The sequence below is a fragment of the Apostichopus japonicus genome, chromosome 1 (genome assembly GCF_037975245.1).
Source record: "Apostichopus japonicus isolate 1M-3 chromosome 1, ASM3797524v1, whole genome shotgun sequence".
Lineage (NCBI taxonomy): Eukaryota > Metazoa > Echinodermata > Holothuroidea > Aspidochirotida > Stichopodidae > Apostichopus > Apostichopus japonicus.
Genome location: NC_092561.1, coordinates 4,606,471 through 4,624,415, shown reverse-complemented (window position 1 = coordinate 4,624,415; position 17,945 = coordinate 4,606,471). Strand labels below are relative to the sequence as shown.

Sequence of the window (17,945 nt, the reverse complement as noted above, 5' to 3'; positions counted from 1 at the left end):
GAAAACTTATCGGACAGTCTCTGTCTTTATCGGGGTTTCCATGGTATTCGAGATAATAGTTTATAACCGTTTTTATAAGTTCATTGCTTAAACACAATATTTTGTTTAAAGTTCGATACGGCTTCAATCCAGAACACTCAACTGAACTTGTCTTAACAAACGCTTTGGATAGGTTGTGTGACGCATTGGACAAGAAACTGATCTCAGTGGGCGTTTTCTTGGATTTGTCTAAGGCGTTTGACTGCACCATCGATCACCAGATTACATTTATGAAACTATATCATTATGGTATATCAGAGGTATCGCACTTAATTGGATTGTGAGTTATATTTCTAATAGAATGCAATTTACATCATTCAATGATGTCGATTCAAATCCATTGAATATTGTATGTGGTGTCCCACAAGGTTCTATTTTAGGACCTCTGCTATTGATTATTTATGTTAATGACATTTACCTTCTTTCAGAGAATTGCTCCACCATTTTGTTTTGCGGACGATACTAATATTTTCTTTACTGGCCGCAATCCTATTACCATGAACGCAACAATTTGTCATGAACTTTGTCAATTTTACTCATGGTTTTCTGCTAATAAACTACGGTATCTCTTAATGTGAGCAGGACAATTTACATAGTTTTTCATAATAATGTCAGCTAAAAGTGTCATTGACATTAAAATGGATGGAAATTGTTTAAATAAGGTAAATTATACACGTTTTTCTAGGAGTTATCCTTGACTCTGTTCTGACATGGAATGATGAACGAATATTGCTAGAGGTGTTGGAATTATTTCTTAACTGAAGCATTCACTACCTACGAATAGTCTTCGTTCATTGTACTTTACTATTATTAAACCTCACTTGAGTTTTTGCATGACTGTTTGATCTTGTACAGCGTATTACAATATTATAGCAAACTTTCCACTCTCAAGAAAAGAGCAAAGATCACACTAACAAGCTATTCGCTTCCGAGTCAATATTCTCAAACTTCCTGATGTTAATCAATGTTCATATAGCCACCTTTGCTTAACGTTCTATAAATAACCTTAATCCTCCTGTCTTCAAGAATTTTTTTTTACTTGCTACAAAGAATTACACACACAATACGAGACAGGCCGACAACATGCCCTACCCACGTCATAGGACTAACATTACAAAACATAGTTTACGTTATCGTGCTATTACGTGTTGGAATTCTATACTCTGAGAAATGTTGTTTCACCACACTTTACCAACAATGTAAATATGCATGCTGCCGAACAACGTTTTTGTGGAAAATCATAACTTGAGATAGGAATACACTAGATCTTTTTTTTTCTACAGCAAACAGCCTGCATCAATAAACCACCTTTTTCTGAGGGGGTCATGTAGACTTTTTTTTTATTTGTCTGCAAAGATTTGTTATCATTCGGTCAACCACATCCGTCTCATAGCGCGTTGGCACGCATGTACTCACACGTACTATTGCATGTACATTTCTGAATTCAGAGGAGGATTTTGAACTGTGTATATGAAGTGCCATATGTGACAATATTATATACCATATATATTCATTATAACGATTAATATATGTTGGTTATGCAGTAATATATATGACTTATGTTTGTTCTTCACATATATACGTTATGCATAACCTATATATATCGCATATCATATATATATCGCATAACATATATATATTGTTCGTTATAACCTTTATATATTATATACTATTTTGTCATGTTCGGCGCGGTAATATATATAGATTATAAAAGTGTGAGTGGCACGCGAGTGGGAGGAGCCGTTATGCAAATCGCGTTCGCGAGTACCATGCATGTGTACGATCGGTATTGTTGATAAACTTTTTCGACGGAGCGCGGGCAAAAGGACTTGTTGTATAGTACTATACTAGTGCTTCAGTATATACCTACACTGTACTGCAATAGAAGAATAGGGCATAAGCTACGTTATATCAGTCTGCAATATACTATCGAACCTTTCAACATGTCGAATAACTTTACGGAAAGCGAGTTTTCTTCCCTAGTAAATAGGCTTGCTGAGCCTGTCGCAAGCACTGATCTGTACACTAAATGGATTGGAGGCTCGCCGCTTCTGAACGCTAGTTGGTCTATTCCCTGTGAAGCGGCCATCTTGAATTACCCAAAAAGACGCCAAACATCTCTTGTTCTGTTACTAGCTAGGTACGGAGTCGGCAGTCAGCACTTCGCATTATCCTAAAGAAATAACTTTACCTCACTCGTTTAATATCTGATGTTTTGAAAAAATGCCTGTTCAGCCTATGGATGCACAAACCGGGATGTTCGTGAAAACGAAAAAGGGGTTAACATTTCACAGGTAGGCTATGCCGATTACTTGGGATGAATTCTAGTTAGTCTTTTGTACTACGTTGTATGCCGTGGCGAGAATATGGACGTGTTTCGCGAAAGAAATAAGTTACATGATAAGTAACGTTAGCTTTTCTTCATATTTAGGTCTACTTGCATCAAAGTACAGTTTTCAGTACACTGCGTGACGTACTGAATACATGAGGAATTATGTGTAGCTTAAAAATTGAAAGGGTATACATTAGGCTTACCACCTAACTCAGTTTTGAAAACAGAGAGTTGTTGCCTAACTCAAGGCACAAGGCTAAGCTTGACTTATTTGGAAATTTGAAGCCTCACCTTTTATGAATGAGAATTACCAAGGACAGGTTACAATTCAATTGTTTTGCTGACTACAGGTGGAATTATTTCGTTTCTACAGATTAATTTTATATTTAGATTATAAATTTCAATGTTTTGTTTATGTAATTTGCAGATTACTCCAACTCATAAGCCACCATCTGCAAGACGATCCAGCCCAATCCCATGTACAAAACATGAATTACCAAATGCGGAGTGCAGTGAACCTGGAGTACACCCGGAGATCATACATATGCTATAATGGAGTCTCCAAAAAGCTAAAGCGCAAAATACCCGACATCACATATATTTTCATGCATATTGTGTTTAAACTATTTATCTTTTCATTCTTTTTATGTCAAAAGACATGTTCAAGGGCATAAGAGACCATAGAGAAAGTTTCATGAGAGCTATATTAGCAGAAAGACATGACAGTAATCACACATGGGGGAAGGGGGGGGGGAGGGACTGATGTGGCTGAACATTCCAAGTTTAAAAATGATAGAACTTATAGCAAAGATTTTGTCAGTACTTTTTAGGTTCTGTTGCCATCATAATTATCACATTTCTGCCATCCAATCATACAGTTAATGAAGAAGAAGTATAAGTTTCATTATGTTTTTAAACAATGTAAACATTTCTCTGACCTCTAGTGGCAAAACATCTCGTAAGTTCATATTGTTTGGTGTTGAAGTTCTTGCCGGAATTTGTTTTTGTTTAAGTTAAATGATAATTTTCAAGCACTAGAAGCATTTTATGGACTTGCAGGTGCCACCCTATGTATTGTTTACTTTTTTATACCTTTATAGTCTTTTTGGAAAGTTTCATGACATTTTAACCACCAGAAGCATTGCACTGACTTCCTCTGCCCACACTGTTATGTTTTCAGATTATGAAATGTGAAGTTCTTGCCATTATACTTTCTTAAACAATATTTTTTATAATAGTCTTTTATATGTGAAGTTCTTGCTGATTTACTTATATATTTTTTAATAAATTTTAACATGACTTCCAGGGTCCCGAGTGTAATGATTTTAAATTTTCTGGAAATGAAGTTCTTGTTGGACTTTTAAGTGCTAACAAGTCACTACAATCAATACTATTACAACTGTGTCACTTAAAATGAATAAATTTAAAGAAAAGGATATTTGTTTCCATAATGTGCTTTCATAGTTTACCTTGTCGGTACTCTGTAATCATTTAAGGGTAAAGCTGAAACTGCAAGCACCCAACCAGTAAAAACAATAGCATTATAGCATAAACATGAAATACCACAGTTTATGACTCACGAGATTGCTCTTAGACTACAACTGTTTGAAAAACTTCGAATTTTTGAGTCCCCCTCCCCTCCCCCCCTCCGCCACACCAACCCCTCAATGCTGCTTTCGACCAAGAATATAATCGGAAAGGCTTTTGAGTTGTCCACATTGATCTGCTTTTGCAACCCTCATTTTACTTAGTCAATTGACCACAATAAAAAATCAATCTATTATTGAGTACGGGGGCACGTCTCCCGACCACCTCCCCCTCCCCCACCTCAGTGACACACACCTAATATCAGCGCCGCTTCTCTTGTCTTTGGATACTTTCTGTCTACAAGAAAACAGCCATTGAATCAACGTTCAAATATCGCTAGCATACAAAATCAGTGAACCGTATCGCTCTTCTTGGGTGAACAACAATGGCGGACAGTAACTTCCGGTAACTTCACAGAGTAGGCCTGTTGCTCCAATCCAGTAAGTGTACAGATCAGTGGTCGCAAGACAAGTAATGAGAGTGGTGGGAGATCGAGAGCGTCCAACAAACACTATAACAAGTAGGCTTTGCCTAACAAATTGCATAACTGTACTGGAGAGTTAGCCCAACTGCAGTGTTAGTACTAACTTGTCTTAGGGGCCCCTAGGCTAGGCCTAGCCCTATAAGCCTAGGCTAGCTAACGCGTCTAAATAACTATTTTGTTGAAGTTCCATCACTTGTTTAACACATTTGACATGTACCTATAGGCTTTATGCGGCTAGACAGACGCAGCCTGGCCTTCACGTACGTAGACTGCTCTATAATCAATGTAGCTATATTCTACACTACACTTTGTACATTCGCCATAAACGTACATGTCTGTTGCGCGAATGTTCAAATAATCAAAGAAATTAAGCTCCTCCCACTCGCGCGTGTCACTCACACTTTTATAATCTATATATATTACCGCGCCGAACATGACAAAATAGTATATAATATATAAAGGTTATAACGAACAATATATATATGTTATGCGATATATATATGATATGGGATATATATAGGTTATGCATAACGTATATATATGAAGAACAAACATAAGTCATATATATTACTGCATAACCAACATATATTCCTCGTTATAATCAATATATATGGTATATAATATTGTCACATATGGCACTTCATATGTGTATACTGTGTATATATATACTAGGCCTTATATGACTCATCGTAACGCAAGACTGAACCATTGTATTATATGTAGGTCAGAGTTGGGTTAGAGTCATAGAGCATAATATAAGAATAGAGGGCGGACTCATCATACCGCTAACGCAAAGCCGCTGTGCGGCCATGGGGAAGCGTCCGCCATTACCACCGGGCGAAACACAACTGTGGGCGCGTTTGTGTATATATACAAGCTGTATGACCTAAGCTACAAAACTTTGGGGAATACTTATCACGTTTTCCCCTTCAAAAGCCAAATAAGTAGGAGAATGATTCACAGCCCTCGGAAATTAAAAAATTGACATTTATCTTAGGCAACCTTAGCGTTAGTAGGGCCTAAATCCGTACGAAGTTTCCCAAAGAATTTAATCCGTTATGGAATGGTGACACGTACATTAAATTTCCTTGATCCACAGAAGAAATTATATTATACAAGGCCTATAACTGAACATATTTCCGGATAATCCACATTTTCAAGAAAATGATCCACCTATAAATTTCCATAGAGTAATTACATACACTTTAGGGTCAAGATCTTCCATTTTCTTGAATAATTTAATCTATATGAAAATAGCGGCTTTTCCTTGCTCCATAAAATAAGTATAGTATATCACCACGGCTGGTTATTAACATTTCGCGAAATATTCCAGGCGTGGACTTTTCACGGTCAAGATATTTCATATACAGAGAGTTTACTCCGTATGCAAATGGTGACTGCTTTCCTTTTTCCATAGCAATAATTATAGCAATGTTTTATATATATATATATATATATATATATATATATATATATATATATATATATATATATGTAATATATATATATATATATATATATATATTTATATATATATATAAATATTCTTCAGGGGTGTAGCGAGCTTTTTGAATTGTGTGTGTGTGTGGGGGGTGGGGACGGTGCCAAAGCCAAATTTTCGTCCCCCGATTTCATCCCCATTTTACGGCCCACAACAAGAGTCACCACCGAGCACGAAAAAAATATGCCCTATAAGAAATTAACACCAATATGTCTGTAATTTTGTTTTCTCCATATTTTGTCGTAGCCGGGTAGGGGGGGTGGGCGGCAGCCTATTGACTCGTTGGAAATTTTAATTTTCACTGTCACAACCTTCATGGAGGGACTAGTGACTGTAGATCTATTTATTGTACATATTATGTTGTCACGAGTTTACATTACAGAGCTTGCCAATACCAAGGCGGTAAGTGCAGATGGGGGTTGGGGGAGGGGCATAGTGCAGGGTACTACAGAGGGGTTAATTTGTTGAAAATTGTCCTACTTTACTGTCGTAACCTTGATGTGGACTAGTGGTTATACATCTAATTCAAATAAGCATATGCTTTAACATTACAAAGATGTTGCTATGGATAGGGGGTCATGGGGTGAGGGAGGGAGGGATGGGGGGTATTAGGAGGGAGGTTGGCAACCTGGTAGTAGATATGATTGAGGGGAAGGGGGGGGGAACTTTTTCTTAAAGATTTAATAAGAAATTTGAAGTCAAAGCAATTTGTTTCTCACTTTTTGTGTGTATTGTTTGTACAAGGCTTACTCTATGCGCTTATAGTTAGACTTTTAACTGAGGCGTCAAAGATGATGTGGATGCACAAAAGCCTCTACTTATCACCCCAGAAGAGCCCTTGACCAGCATGGAGACCATGGCTTTGAAATGAACCCTAAATTTGGTAGCCTGAAAAATATTATAACTTATTCGCGAATGAAAATTACACAAAACGTCAAAAATCAGTCATATCCCTCACATTCAAACATCAAATAATATTTTACTTATAGAATAACATGCCTTGAACTCATGAAGCTATCAAAATTCTAGAAGATTTCATCAAAATCATTTCAAATGGGCAAAGTAAATTACAGTGTATCTAGGATGACACATTTGCATACGTAATTAACTCAATACAAATTAAAACACAATCATTTACACAGTAAATGCACATCTAAAATAAGAGTTCGGTAAGGGGTTCCATAATCTGGGAGGCTGCGCTGACTGAGAAGGCTCTGTCGCCGGTCTTGCATCTTGTTCTCTTCTCCTTGAGCATTTCCTGCGATGATGACCGTAGGGTTCTGCTAGGTTTGTACGGTGAGTAAGGAGACAAGACAGGTAGTAGGGGGCGAGACCGTGCAGAGCTTTGTAGGTGAGTAGGTTAATTTTGAACTTCACTCGAATATCTATCGGTAGCCAATGCAGTGATTCCAGTAGTGGTATGACATGGTCTCTTTTCCTTTTCTTACAAACTATACGAGCAGCATTATTTTGAAGAAGTTCCAGCTCGCGAGTTATGGCAGTTGTATTAAAGGTCGTATTTTCAAATGATTAAACAATATCTTTCCAACAACGCATAGGTTCCTATTGCCAAATGTGACTGGATTTTGAGAAATTAAAATTTGTAAATAATTCCTAAAAGCCTTTGAGACCTTTGTATAAATAATGTACAGTAAGAATCTTAGCTCATTTTATTCAATTAACTATTAAGAAATTCCTTTCATTGTTCTCCGATCTTAGGTATGTGCCTTTTTTTCCAGTTTACTTATTTTCTTTATTCTTGATATGTTACGATCATTCATTCTTTCTTTCTTTTCCCTCGGGAGTGTAGGGGGGGGGGCAGTTTTTCTCTTTTAATATTTTTCTTTGCATTTATGTAAGTAACTATAAACTATTAAACCTGTATATTAAGGGGAAACAAATAAATGAATTGAATGAAAATGAAATGAATATGTTCCTTAAAGAGTAGATAGAAAGATTAAATAGTATAGGAGTATAGGAGTGTTACCTCAGTGGTTAATGCCGGTGCCTTTCAATCATAAGGTCCCCGGTTCGAGTCACTCCCAGATTAATGTATGTCATCCAGTTACAGAGTTGCTGACAATTGCCAATTCATAATCATGGACGTTAAATATGAATGTAAGAGACTGACTTTGGTCAGCTTGCGACTTTGATAAGCCAATGATGGCTTCTTCGCAAGTTTCTGCTTGCAGGAGGACCTATATGCATATATAAAGATGTTGCATGCATTTGGACACCTATTTTCTTTACATGGTATTGCTAAATATAACATGACAATTGATCAAATAAACATGATACCTTCCTCGATTTGTCCCCCTGACAATTTCTCACCTTCCAATAATAACATGAAACAATCAAATTGGAACTATTTCAACATGGTTATGTGTGTTGAAACTGGGCTAGCCAAGAAAATTAAATAAGTCATAAGTATATATAGATTTGAGAAATATATATGGAATGGTATCGACAGTTTACCAGAATTAATCCTGCTTAAAGGAGAAAGAAATCATGGATTGTGACTAACCTTTCATTGAGTTTTAATAACAATCTGTGTTGATATTGCAATATTCCAATTATACGGTTAATACAATGTTAAAGCATGTCGACCTGTCAAGTTATTCAACTTGAACATTGTGAATACATTTATCTTCAAGGAGCTTATCGAGGCAAGTCTTTGGACTATCAAAATGTGCCTTCCGACCACCCGCGATGTACTGAAATCTCCCATACTTGTAGCTCTTGTTGGCATCGCTTCTGTTTACCTCCTCTCTGTATTCTTCAAGATGTTTCTCCCACATCAACCCAGCTTCGTCTTTTGGCCAGGTTATTAAAATGAAGTGGCCTGTACATCTTGTAAAGATAAGACTGTGGTATCCTGAGCCCGTTCCATCTCCTCTACGAAACCAATGCCGCATCTCAAACGGGTCGAGGAATATTAAAACCGATGTTTCACAGCCGGCGAATGTTCGCTGATCGACTACTTGTAAGGTCCGGGAAGATGCTTCCTTACTTTTGACATCTGTATTCTGACAGCTTGAGGACACAGCTTTATCTACCTCTGTATTTCCATCATCAGCAATGTGGAGATCTTGAAGCATTCCCGATGTTACTTGTTGACAACCGACTAGATCATCATTATTGGTCTGACTACATGAGATGCCTTTATTACCACCATTGGTAGTATGCACGGACAGATCTGCCGGCAGGTTTGTCTTCTCTGAATGATTTTCGCATGTTTCATTGTCCACCCTGATTGGTCCATCTTGTGAACCTGTCAGACCATCCGTGAATCTCTTCTTTATTTTGTCCTTCATATGATATTGTATCGTGTCCCACTCTAACTTAATTGACAAGCCATTGCAAACATCTTCTAATAACTGTCGGATTCTCTCAAACATGTTACTTGACATGACGTAATACAACATCAATGTTATCTGTAGCTTAGGAGTACCTTCTACCTCATCTAATGAATCCATTATTTGTTTGAGAACCTTTGTTAGTCTCTCTCTACTGCATTTGCACTCACAGCCGAGGGTTTCGTCGTCTCCACACTGACGTTGTGGTAACCTATACAACCTTGGCATTATACCACCGACACTATGGCCAAGATCGGATTTTCGACCATGTCCTTTATCTATGAATTTCTCAATTTTTCTGATCATATTATATAAGGTCCCGGGAACTCTCATGACTTTATTTAGGTAACAGTAAAGGAGACGTTCTGGAAGTGAATGAAGCACATTTTCTAGTATTTTGGAAGGATCTTCGTCCGGTGCGACGCCGAGTGAATGAGTTGCTACACTTAACCACAGATAGCACGGTTCTCTCAACATGTTTGTTTGTTGATCTCGCAGAATCTTTTCATTAAAATCATCCCAAAAACTGAACAATTTGTGTAATCCATCATTCTTTAAAGGCTGAATCGGAAATTCATCAAAAAAGAAATGATGTTCAACATTCACTTTGATCTTTGCTTCTTCGTCTTTCCGTTGTCCTGTCACTAAAGTGCTTAATGCTTTAATTACCATGTCAACATCAAAATTCACACGACCGTCATATGTTCCTAATGCTTTGGTATAAAACTCGAGAAAAGAACCATAGCAAATCACATGCTCTGCTTGTTGATTCTTTCCAATGAGGGATTTCAGTGCTTTGGCTTGATGCGATGATCTCAGACCATACCAAAACTTTAAATTGGACACGTCAGCACAAGATATGATATGGGCTCTTATACGTTCATTGTTGGTAAATGGGGGTCTACATAAGGATAAAGCCTTTTGCATTAGAACTAAACTCTTACCAGTACCGTAATCACCAAATATGAGGGCTCGTGTTGACTTATTACAAACGATACTTTCTTGTTCAGGGTTCATAAATGAGCAGGTCATTTTATTATTTGTACTTTTTATTGTCTCGGTCTCTACAACAACTGCAGAAGCTTGGCCCACAAACCGAGACACCAAGGTCCTGTATTGATCTTTTGTTAGAACGTTTTGACAATCCTTTCGACGGAGACACGGAAAGTGGTTGTCTAGCCAGCTGTGGATTACAGAAAGATCATCTCTACACACGATGTACCTGCGGTGATGTTGACATATTTTAATGTCATCCAAACCTGATTTGGAAATGTTAGGGACTACAAGAAACGCGCTTGCTGGAATATGCTTCACAAAACTTAAGTCGCGGTTCTTTTCTCTCGCAATAAAGTTTCCTTTCATTAACTGCTTCCACCCTTTCACCAATTGATCAAGTGTATTCTTCAGTTGTTGTGAAACGTCGTTTGGTGCTGTCCGGTTCTCATGGATTTCCATTGTGGCATCCTTTATGAACGTACTCTTAACTTCAACTATGATAAGCCCAATTTGTTGGCAAATGATTAAAATATCAAACTCACCTTCTTCGCTTCTAGATAATTGATTGGGTATTGATGTGAGGTTAGCTAAGAAAGATTTATACTCATATCCACCGAACATGAACATGTTCAGCTCACGATCTCGCCCCCACTCCTCAAATTTTTTAAGAACTTCTTCCTCAGCAATGTCACCTCTTCGTTTGTTGCAAAATCTCTGAAAACTTGGCTTTGATTCTATGGGAACACTCAAATACATTCTTTTCAAGTCTTCGTCGGTCCGAAGTGTTAAGTGTTCATAAGTTGTTAACACCGTACCATTACCTCTTCGAGATTCTTCTTGGACACCTTTACTGCTTGCACTCGTTTCGTTTCCGCTTTGTTCAACTGGTTCTGGTTTATCAATATTTGTCTCTTCGGCAACCTTTCTACCTGTATTGCCGATTGTTTTCTTCAATATTGTTAGCTCGTCCTCACCTACAAAGCCTGCTGGAATCCGATAAACTCCATCATACGGGTAAAATTTATTTAAGTAACCCAGTGTCGCTTCAGACCATAGCATAGTTCTAATTCCATTGCCACCCAGTCGAACGTTCACTTTAAAATTTTGTTTGATATTATCACCTTCAACCGCACTGCTTTTCAGCCCTGGAAGCTTTTCACCGTATAACTCAACTAAGTTGTAAAAGATACAGGTATTCTGTGGAAAGACATTTTGGCCAGGTTATATTTTGAACAAGTTGGTGTCGTTATTACTATTATATTATACTATTATACTATGGCATCCTGTGTAGGTGAACACCGTAGAAAAAGAAGAAGAATGAGTGCGATAATGGGTTAACCCATGCATATAAACACCATTTATGTTTACGAAAATAGAAGAACTTCATCTAGTTTATCCTGCTCGAAGGTTAATGATTACAACAGTGATTTGAAATTACCTATAATGTCTATTTATATTATTAAGAAATATTTACACATAATTAGCTTTTAAGATCCTGGCGAATCTGTTCTATATGGTTATTGTCATTCATTTAAAACCTTCCTGTGCTGAAGACTTGACCGCTTAATTTCTTCTTAGAAAGGAAACAGAAAAGAAATTAACAAACCTTTGTGTAAACAATCATAAGAATTGGCTTGATACTTTAACACTTACCTCATTTAGTTTCCTTTTAACCGCTTTGTTGAAATTCCTGTGTTTTTGTTCTGTGGAATTTGTAAATGATAATTTGTGGTACTTTAGAAGCGATATTTAAACGAGCATATTATTCACATAAGCAATTTTGTCGGTACAACTTAAATACATTGACACATTTTGTCCCCAGCCCAGGTATGAAGCCGATGTTAAAATAACGTACTATACTTTATTGACACAACTACCGATGCTGAATATCCGACTCACGTTACTACTAAAAAGAAGTATTTACAATTTAAATACAGGCTATCATGATGAACGCAAATTTACATTAACAATTCCAAAAACAACATAGGTCTACTTACTAACATCTCTCATAGTTGGAAAGTCAGAGCCGAGTGAAGAGTCTTCTCCAGAGTCATCTGCAGAGTCCCCGGATTCTTCATCCTTTGTTTGTGTTAATTGAAAAAGAAAGTTTAAAACTCATGGACAGCCGTAGGTAGTGGCGGACTGGCCACACGGGCAATTGGGCAATGCCCGGTGGGCCGGTGGCCCGGTGGGCAGGTCGGCTGGGGAGCCTGGTAAAAATTACATTTACATTTTACAAATCCATTTTCACAGCAGTTAATAGAATACAGACGGGTTGTGTAGAAATTTATTCTTAACTGTGGTAATCAGCTCATGAAATCACCATGTTAGTTAGTCTGTTAGTTCGTAACAAAAGAACGTGCTATTGGCAACCCGTCCGTGCATATATTTTAACGACAAGGTATACAAGTGCGTTCTGACATATACATAGCAATAGGAGAGAACACAGAATTTATTAATCTGCACCTCGTCCTACAGAAAACGAAGTAAAAAATTGTAAAATCTTATTATATTAGATTAATAGCCAAGTCCTGAGAGATTATGTATGAATAAAAATGACCCACATACAGTAGGGTGTTTGGTTATCAAATTAAACGAATGTAAAAGTCGACGACTTTGAGTATTTGTCCCCGGTTTACCGATTTCGCGAAATAGATCCCCACACTAATTGAATAGGGCGACAACACTATGTGTAAGTGTAGGGGACTATATACCCTTTTCCTCTTTTTTCAAGCATGTTGTCACAAAACGCTTGTAAAACTAAATAAAATCCAGTCTTAAAACATATTTTTGTCTAGTTTTGTTAACGTTTTAAACTTTTATCAGTTTAATCAAGTGTTGCTTCTGGGAAATTATATTGGGCCTTTTTGAAAGGATTTTGTAACCTACAAAATTGAGAAATATAGCACCATTTTGCATCTAGTCATTCCTTCAAAAAAATCTCAATGTGGGTGTCTCCCTCCCCTTACACTCCTCCCCCAGGACGGCAATCTATGTAAGTAACATATCAATGAATAATGAGCCGGTCTAGGTGAAATATGCCCGGGCCGATTTTAAGACCCAGTCCGCCCCTGGCCGTAGGCCTTTACAAGGGCGTAGGAACCGGGGGGGGGGGCTGGGGGCGCCAGCCCCCCAGAGAAAAATGTGGAGGGGCGGAAGTATCATTCCGCCCCCCCACTTCGCAAGTCAAAAAAAACCTTTTTCATTTCCAAATGAGAAAAAAAATCTCATTTGGAGCACCAAATTGCATCTAAGGCCAGGTGAAAATACAAAATTAAGTTTACAAAATGGAGTGGGTGTTGAAGTGTGCTATATTTCACCAAATTGCATCTGAGGCCACCTGGAAATGCAAAAAATTCCCCTTAGACCCCTCCCCTAGGCCGGCCATCAGTCTTCAGCCCCCCCCACTCAAAAGTAACTTCCTACGCCACTGGGCCTATATATGGACAACCGTACTACTACGCAGGAATATATAAGACTCCAACCTTTATAAATATTAACGCTTATTGACATCTCTGCCAACAGAAATTGAATTGTCCAGGCAAAGCTCTTAAAAAAAATTGCATGCAGATATTATAAACAACACTCGGTAACTGTTTTGCCCATTTAAGAGAAAATTGCGACATCAAAACATTTTAGACTGGCCAAAGTGCAAATTTCTTTTCAAAGGACAAAACGGTATTAAAGGGTAATACACGTGTATTCACTGTACATATAAAGTTGGAAGACTATGTTTGCCTTTTCTTATTAACAGTTATAGAATCAAATTTAGTCACATAATTATTATATCTGGACTGAGAAGCCGAATTACCCATTGACAAAGCCTTCTTCAAATATTAAATGGAATAAAAAAAATCACTTCTCTTTGGGATGTTGACCACAAGTTACTGTAGTGTTGAAAATATGTTTCCAGCAATTCATCTTTGTACTGGTCCACGTCGATTTCTTTTAATTTCTTTGTTTTGCGGTTTCGATTATTACGGGTTACGTCTTTGCAGACACTAACCCTACGATCATCGCCTCCCGAAGACTTTTCAGCAGAATCACAAACCCCTTGACTTTCTGCATTATCGTTCTTCGAAAACCGGCATTTAGGAATGTATATGTTGGTAATGTCAGCACAGCGACCTGATGTGCAAAATGGAAACGGGATAAAGTAAAACGTGTAATACATGGGCGTTCCTATTTATTAATTTCAAATCAATCTGATTTAGGTATGATTTGATCTGAAATGGTTCACAGCAACCATACAAATTCAGATCGATTTGAGGACAATATCATAGTGACAGTGTACATATATGGTTGGTACCCTCCACCGCCAATGGAACAGAATTTTCTTGCTCGATTTCCTTTTTCAGCAATGACTAGAAGATACACACACACACACACATATATATATATATATATATATATATATATATATATATACACACACACACATATATATATATATGTATGTTTATATATATGTATGTTTATATATATATATATATATATTTATGTATAGCCTATGCCGGAGACATTACTAACGTATTTTCGTACGAGCCACAAATGGTAATAGCCAATATTAACTAAAAATAACTATACTTAACAATATTACTTTACCTGAAACTATAGAGCTACACGAAACATACAACTAGGCTTACTTTTATAGGAATATGAAAGTGATTTCCCGTTGCACATTGACTTTGTACAGTACTTTTCGTAGTCATTATACATTGCTTTCTCACATATATATTTGTCTACACTTAGGACTACTTACAATTGTTAAATGGAACAGTCCGATTATATGAAAACCATCATCTGTTTTGTTAAGATAATGGATGAAGTTAGATAACAGAACATATATCATCCGAGCTTACCATGCAATTTTAGGTAACATTTATCGCAGTAAATATGTGTAGCCTATGTCAAAGTTTCTCTATAGATCACTACATAGGCCTATACTTGGCCATATCAATTGTTACATCTTCTTACCTTTGAAGATTGAAGTAAGATCTTTGCCCCCATAGTCTTCATCGTCCATCATTTAATTTGCTTGTTTCTCGAAACAGCTTCGCCTATTAAGCCTGGAAACATCAAGTGACACAGTGTGTCTTACACAAAACCGTTTACAAAGCGTTACAACCACCTTCAAGTATATATATATACCACCATATGTTACACTGTCTCACCTGGTGAACTAAAATCACCAACAACAGTCAACCAACCAATCAACAGGACGATAAAAGAATCTTCGGGTCACCATTTTTATTCCTCGACAAGTTAATTGTCTATTAATTTCCTGCTGTGTAAATGTAATATAATATTTTATAGCCATGCGGCATTTCAAATTGCGTCAGCAATCAAATATCATAGTTCATTGAGTCATCATAAGTCATATGCTATCCTTCGGGGGCTCTATTAAGAAAGTGACGTAATGGAATTTCCACCTTATTGGTTATTGCAAAATGCTTATTATTTCCTTTTACAACAATATGTTTTTTTTTTCACCAGTCAGCCAGTGACGGATATTATCCAGTGCATTCCGACGATAATACGCTTAGAATCCAGGTCAATGTCCAAAGGCTGCTTGCCGGATGATCACTATCACCAGATTCATATTCAATGGGTCACCGCCAAAGAGGTGAAACCGCGCTGCATTTACTCTAACAAAAAAAGGTGTTTTTTCCCCGTTAATCTCCACCTGGCGAATGTTACAAACATCCAAATATGTGTGTGCATGCTTTTCCAAGAAGTTGAACAAACTATGATTCGATTTCGTTTCGTTAAGTTAGTTTGTTTGCAGAGCAATTAGTACAAACAATAACATAACGTTAATTGGCGTTAACCTTAAACATGATCATTGTACGTATCGATACTGATCCTTTTCCTATTTTCAAAGGCTTTTAATTACAGCACAGTTCTAGAGGAAACAGATATAAACAAATATAAACCACAGACAGAAACCAGCCAGCTGTATCGTGTGAACTTGTGATATATATGCTACAGTTATAGGCAATAACTGAATAGGCTGTTCCGCTTTGCAGTGAATGATGGACAACAATGGAAAGGAAACCACTGCGGTGTTGTTCCTTGTTTGATACCGCACACTGTACGACTACCAGGTAATTGTTAAGTACACGATATCAATTACATAGCACAGTTGTTTACATCGCCGTACAAACTGTGTGTTCAGTCTATATCGTCAGGATAATGATTATGCTAAACATTGAACGGTGTATGCAGAACTTTATACATTCATGTTACAAAGGAAGTAATTCGCACTCATTATAATTCAACCAGGGAACTGACAAACTTGTTTCAAAGTTCCCACCTAAACAGCTTGTCAACGAAGATAGTATTTATTATTAAAGGCATTGTAGACTCGCCCCAAACCGCGTGTCGCCCTTTGAAAAAAAAGTTAGCTTTCCGTTGCTTGCAAGTGAAGTTTTCTTCTTGACGCTACAAAATGCAGACATATCGTCCCCGTTTTGGCGTAGTGACGAATATGCACTTTTGGCGAAATTGAGTTAAATAATGTTCTTACCTATTTCGAGGGTGAAGAATCGATTGAGCCGGGTTAGAAGTTCAAAAAATGTCTATTTTCTCAGTTATTTCTGACTGGTTTTTGACGAATGTCCATCTAAGGCGCATTCTCGTTTTCACATACTGACGAATTCTAACTTCGTCATTATGGCCACTCAGACTCAGTAAAACAATTTGTCAAAGTTTCTGCGTTTTTGCATAACGACGAATATTACCCTTTGGGACAAGTCGAACATAACAACCATGTGATACTGATTTTAGAACCAACATACATCCATTTGAAAGCACCCGGACTATGGGAAGGTAATATCTTTATTATTTCCACCTCATCTATTAATTAATTAATGCAGTATCTCCTACACGATAGCCTCAATCGTGAAAACGGAATGACCAGTGGGTCAACAATAGTATACCTGAATAGCAGCCTAGTGTTATGATTGCAATACATTCGATGCTTATACCTGTTGCGCGAGTAGCTATAGACAATACAGTAACGCTATTTCTCTACTGAATCAGTGTAACAACAGTGTCGGTACATTTAATTAGAGTTATGTAAATGAGGAAACCCATGGTGTAAGTCAGGAGCATGATGACCATGGATGTAACTTGTATAAAAGTTATGAAAAACCACTCAAATTGTAATTGTGACCGACAAGACCACAATATTTAGACCAAGGTTAATTAATTTAAGCCATTCTTAGTGTCAGCCTAACAATACCTTAGGATTAAATAGAAGGAATCCAAACTATCGTAATGAACTTATATAACGGAGATCCTTGTGATGAACTTATCCCGAACATATCTAAGACCTTTATCTTGCACTTTACGGGAGTAAATTGGCATGGAGCTACCTTTTTGCCAAATGTTTGATGTCATAGTGAGACTTGGGATGGAGTGAGGAGGGTGTAGTATACATTAATTCTCTTGGTTTTCTGTCACAGTCTCAATGTTGTTAACAGTACTCCAATACACAAGTACCAGTATTATGACAAGTTAAAACATCAAAACACCAGCTCATTTCCACTTTAGACTTCCTCCAGTCTTCAGTTTCATAGCTATTGGCGGCTCTGCTCTTCATAAACATTAGTCTAGCCTAATTTATAACTACCTTTATCTGGCTAA

At 37.3% G+C, this 17,945-nt stretch overlaps 1 protein-coding gene across 2 annotated transcripts; it reads right to left on the bottom strand.

The window, feature by feature from the left end:
• Nucleotides 1–6,525: 6,525 nt before the first annotated feature.
• On the bottom strand, nucleotides 6,526–17,299 carry LOC139961175 (uncharacterized). 2 transcript variants are annotated; one of them, XM_071960197.1, is made up of 5 exons: nucleotides 15,273–17,299; nucleotides 14,155–14,423; nucleotides 12,293–12,374; nucleotides 11,949–11,998; nucleotides 6,526–11,492 (listed from the first exon to the last, which is right to left on the bottom strand). In XM_071960197.1, the coding sequence occupies exons 1-5, from the start codon at nucleotides 15,322–15,324 to the stop codon at nucleotides 8,559–8,561; spliced, it is 3,387 nt and encodes a 1,128-aa protein (XP_071816298.1). In that variant the 5' UTR covers nucleotides 15,325–17,299; the 3' UTR covers nucleotides 6,526–8,558. The 2 variants fall into 2 exon arrangements, with proteins under 2 accessions (XP_071816298.1, XP_071816389.1); XM_071960288.1 differs by lacking the exon at nucleotides 15,273–17,299 and having other exon boundaries at nucleotides 12,297–12,374; nucleotides 14,155–14,215.
• Nucleotides 17,300–17,945: the final 646 nt, after the last annotated feature.

Excerpts from the sequence above, each read along its gene's own strand:
- LOC139961175 (XM_071960197.1), bottom strand. The coding sequence starts at position 15,324 with ATGATGGACGATGAAGACTATGGGGGCAAAGATCTTACTTCAATCTTC. Across the intron at positions 12,375-14,154 it reads GGTCAACATCCCAAAGAGAA|GATGAAGAATCCGGGGACTC; the intron begins GTGATTTTTTTT and ends ACACAAACAAAG. Across the intron at positions 11,999-12,292 it reads TCCAACTATGAGAGATGTTA|AACAAAAACACAGGAATTTC; the intron begins GTAAGTAGACCT and ends CAAATTCCACAG.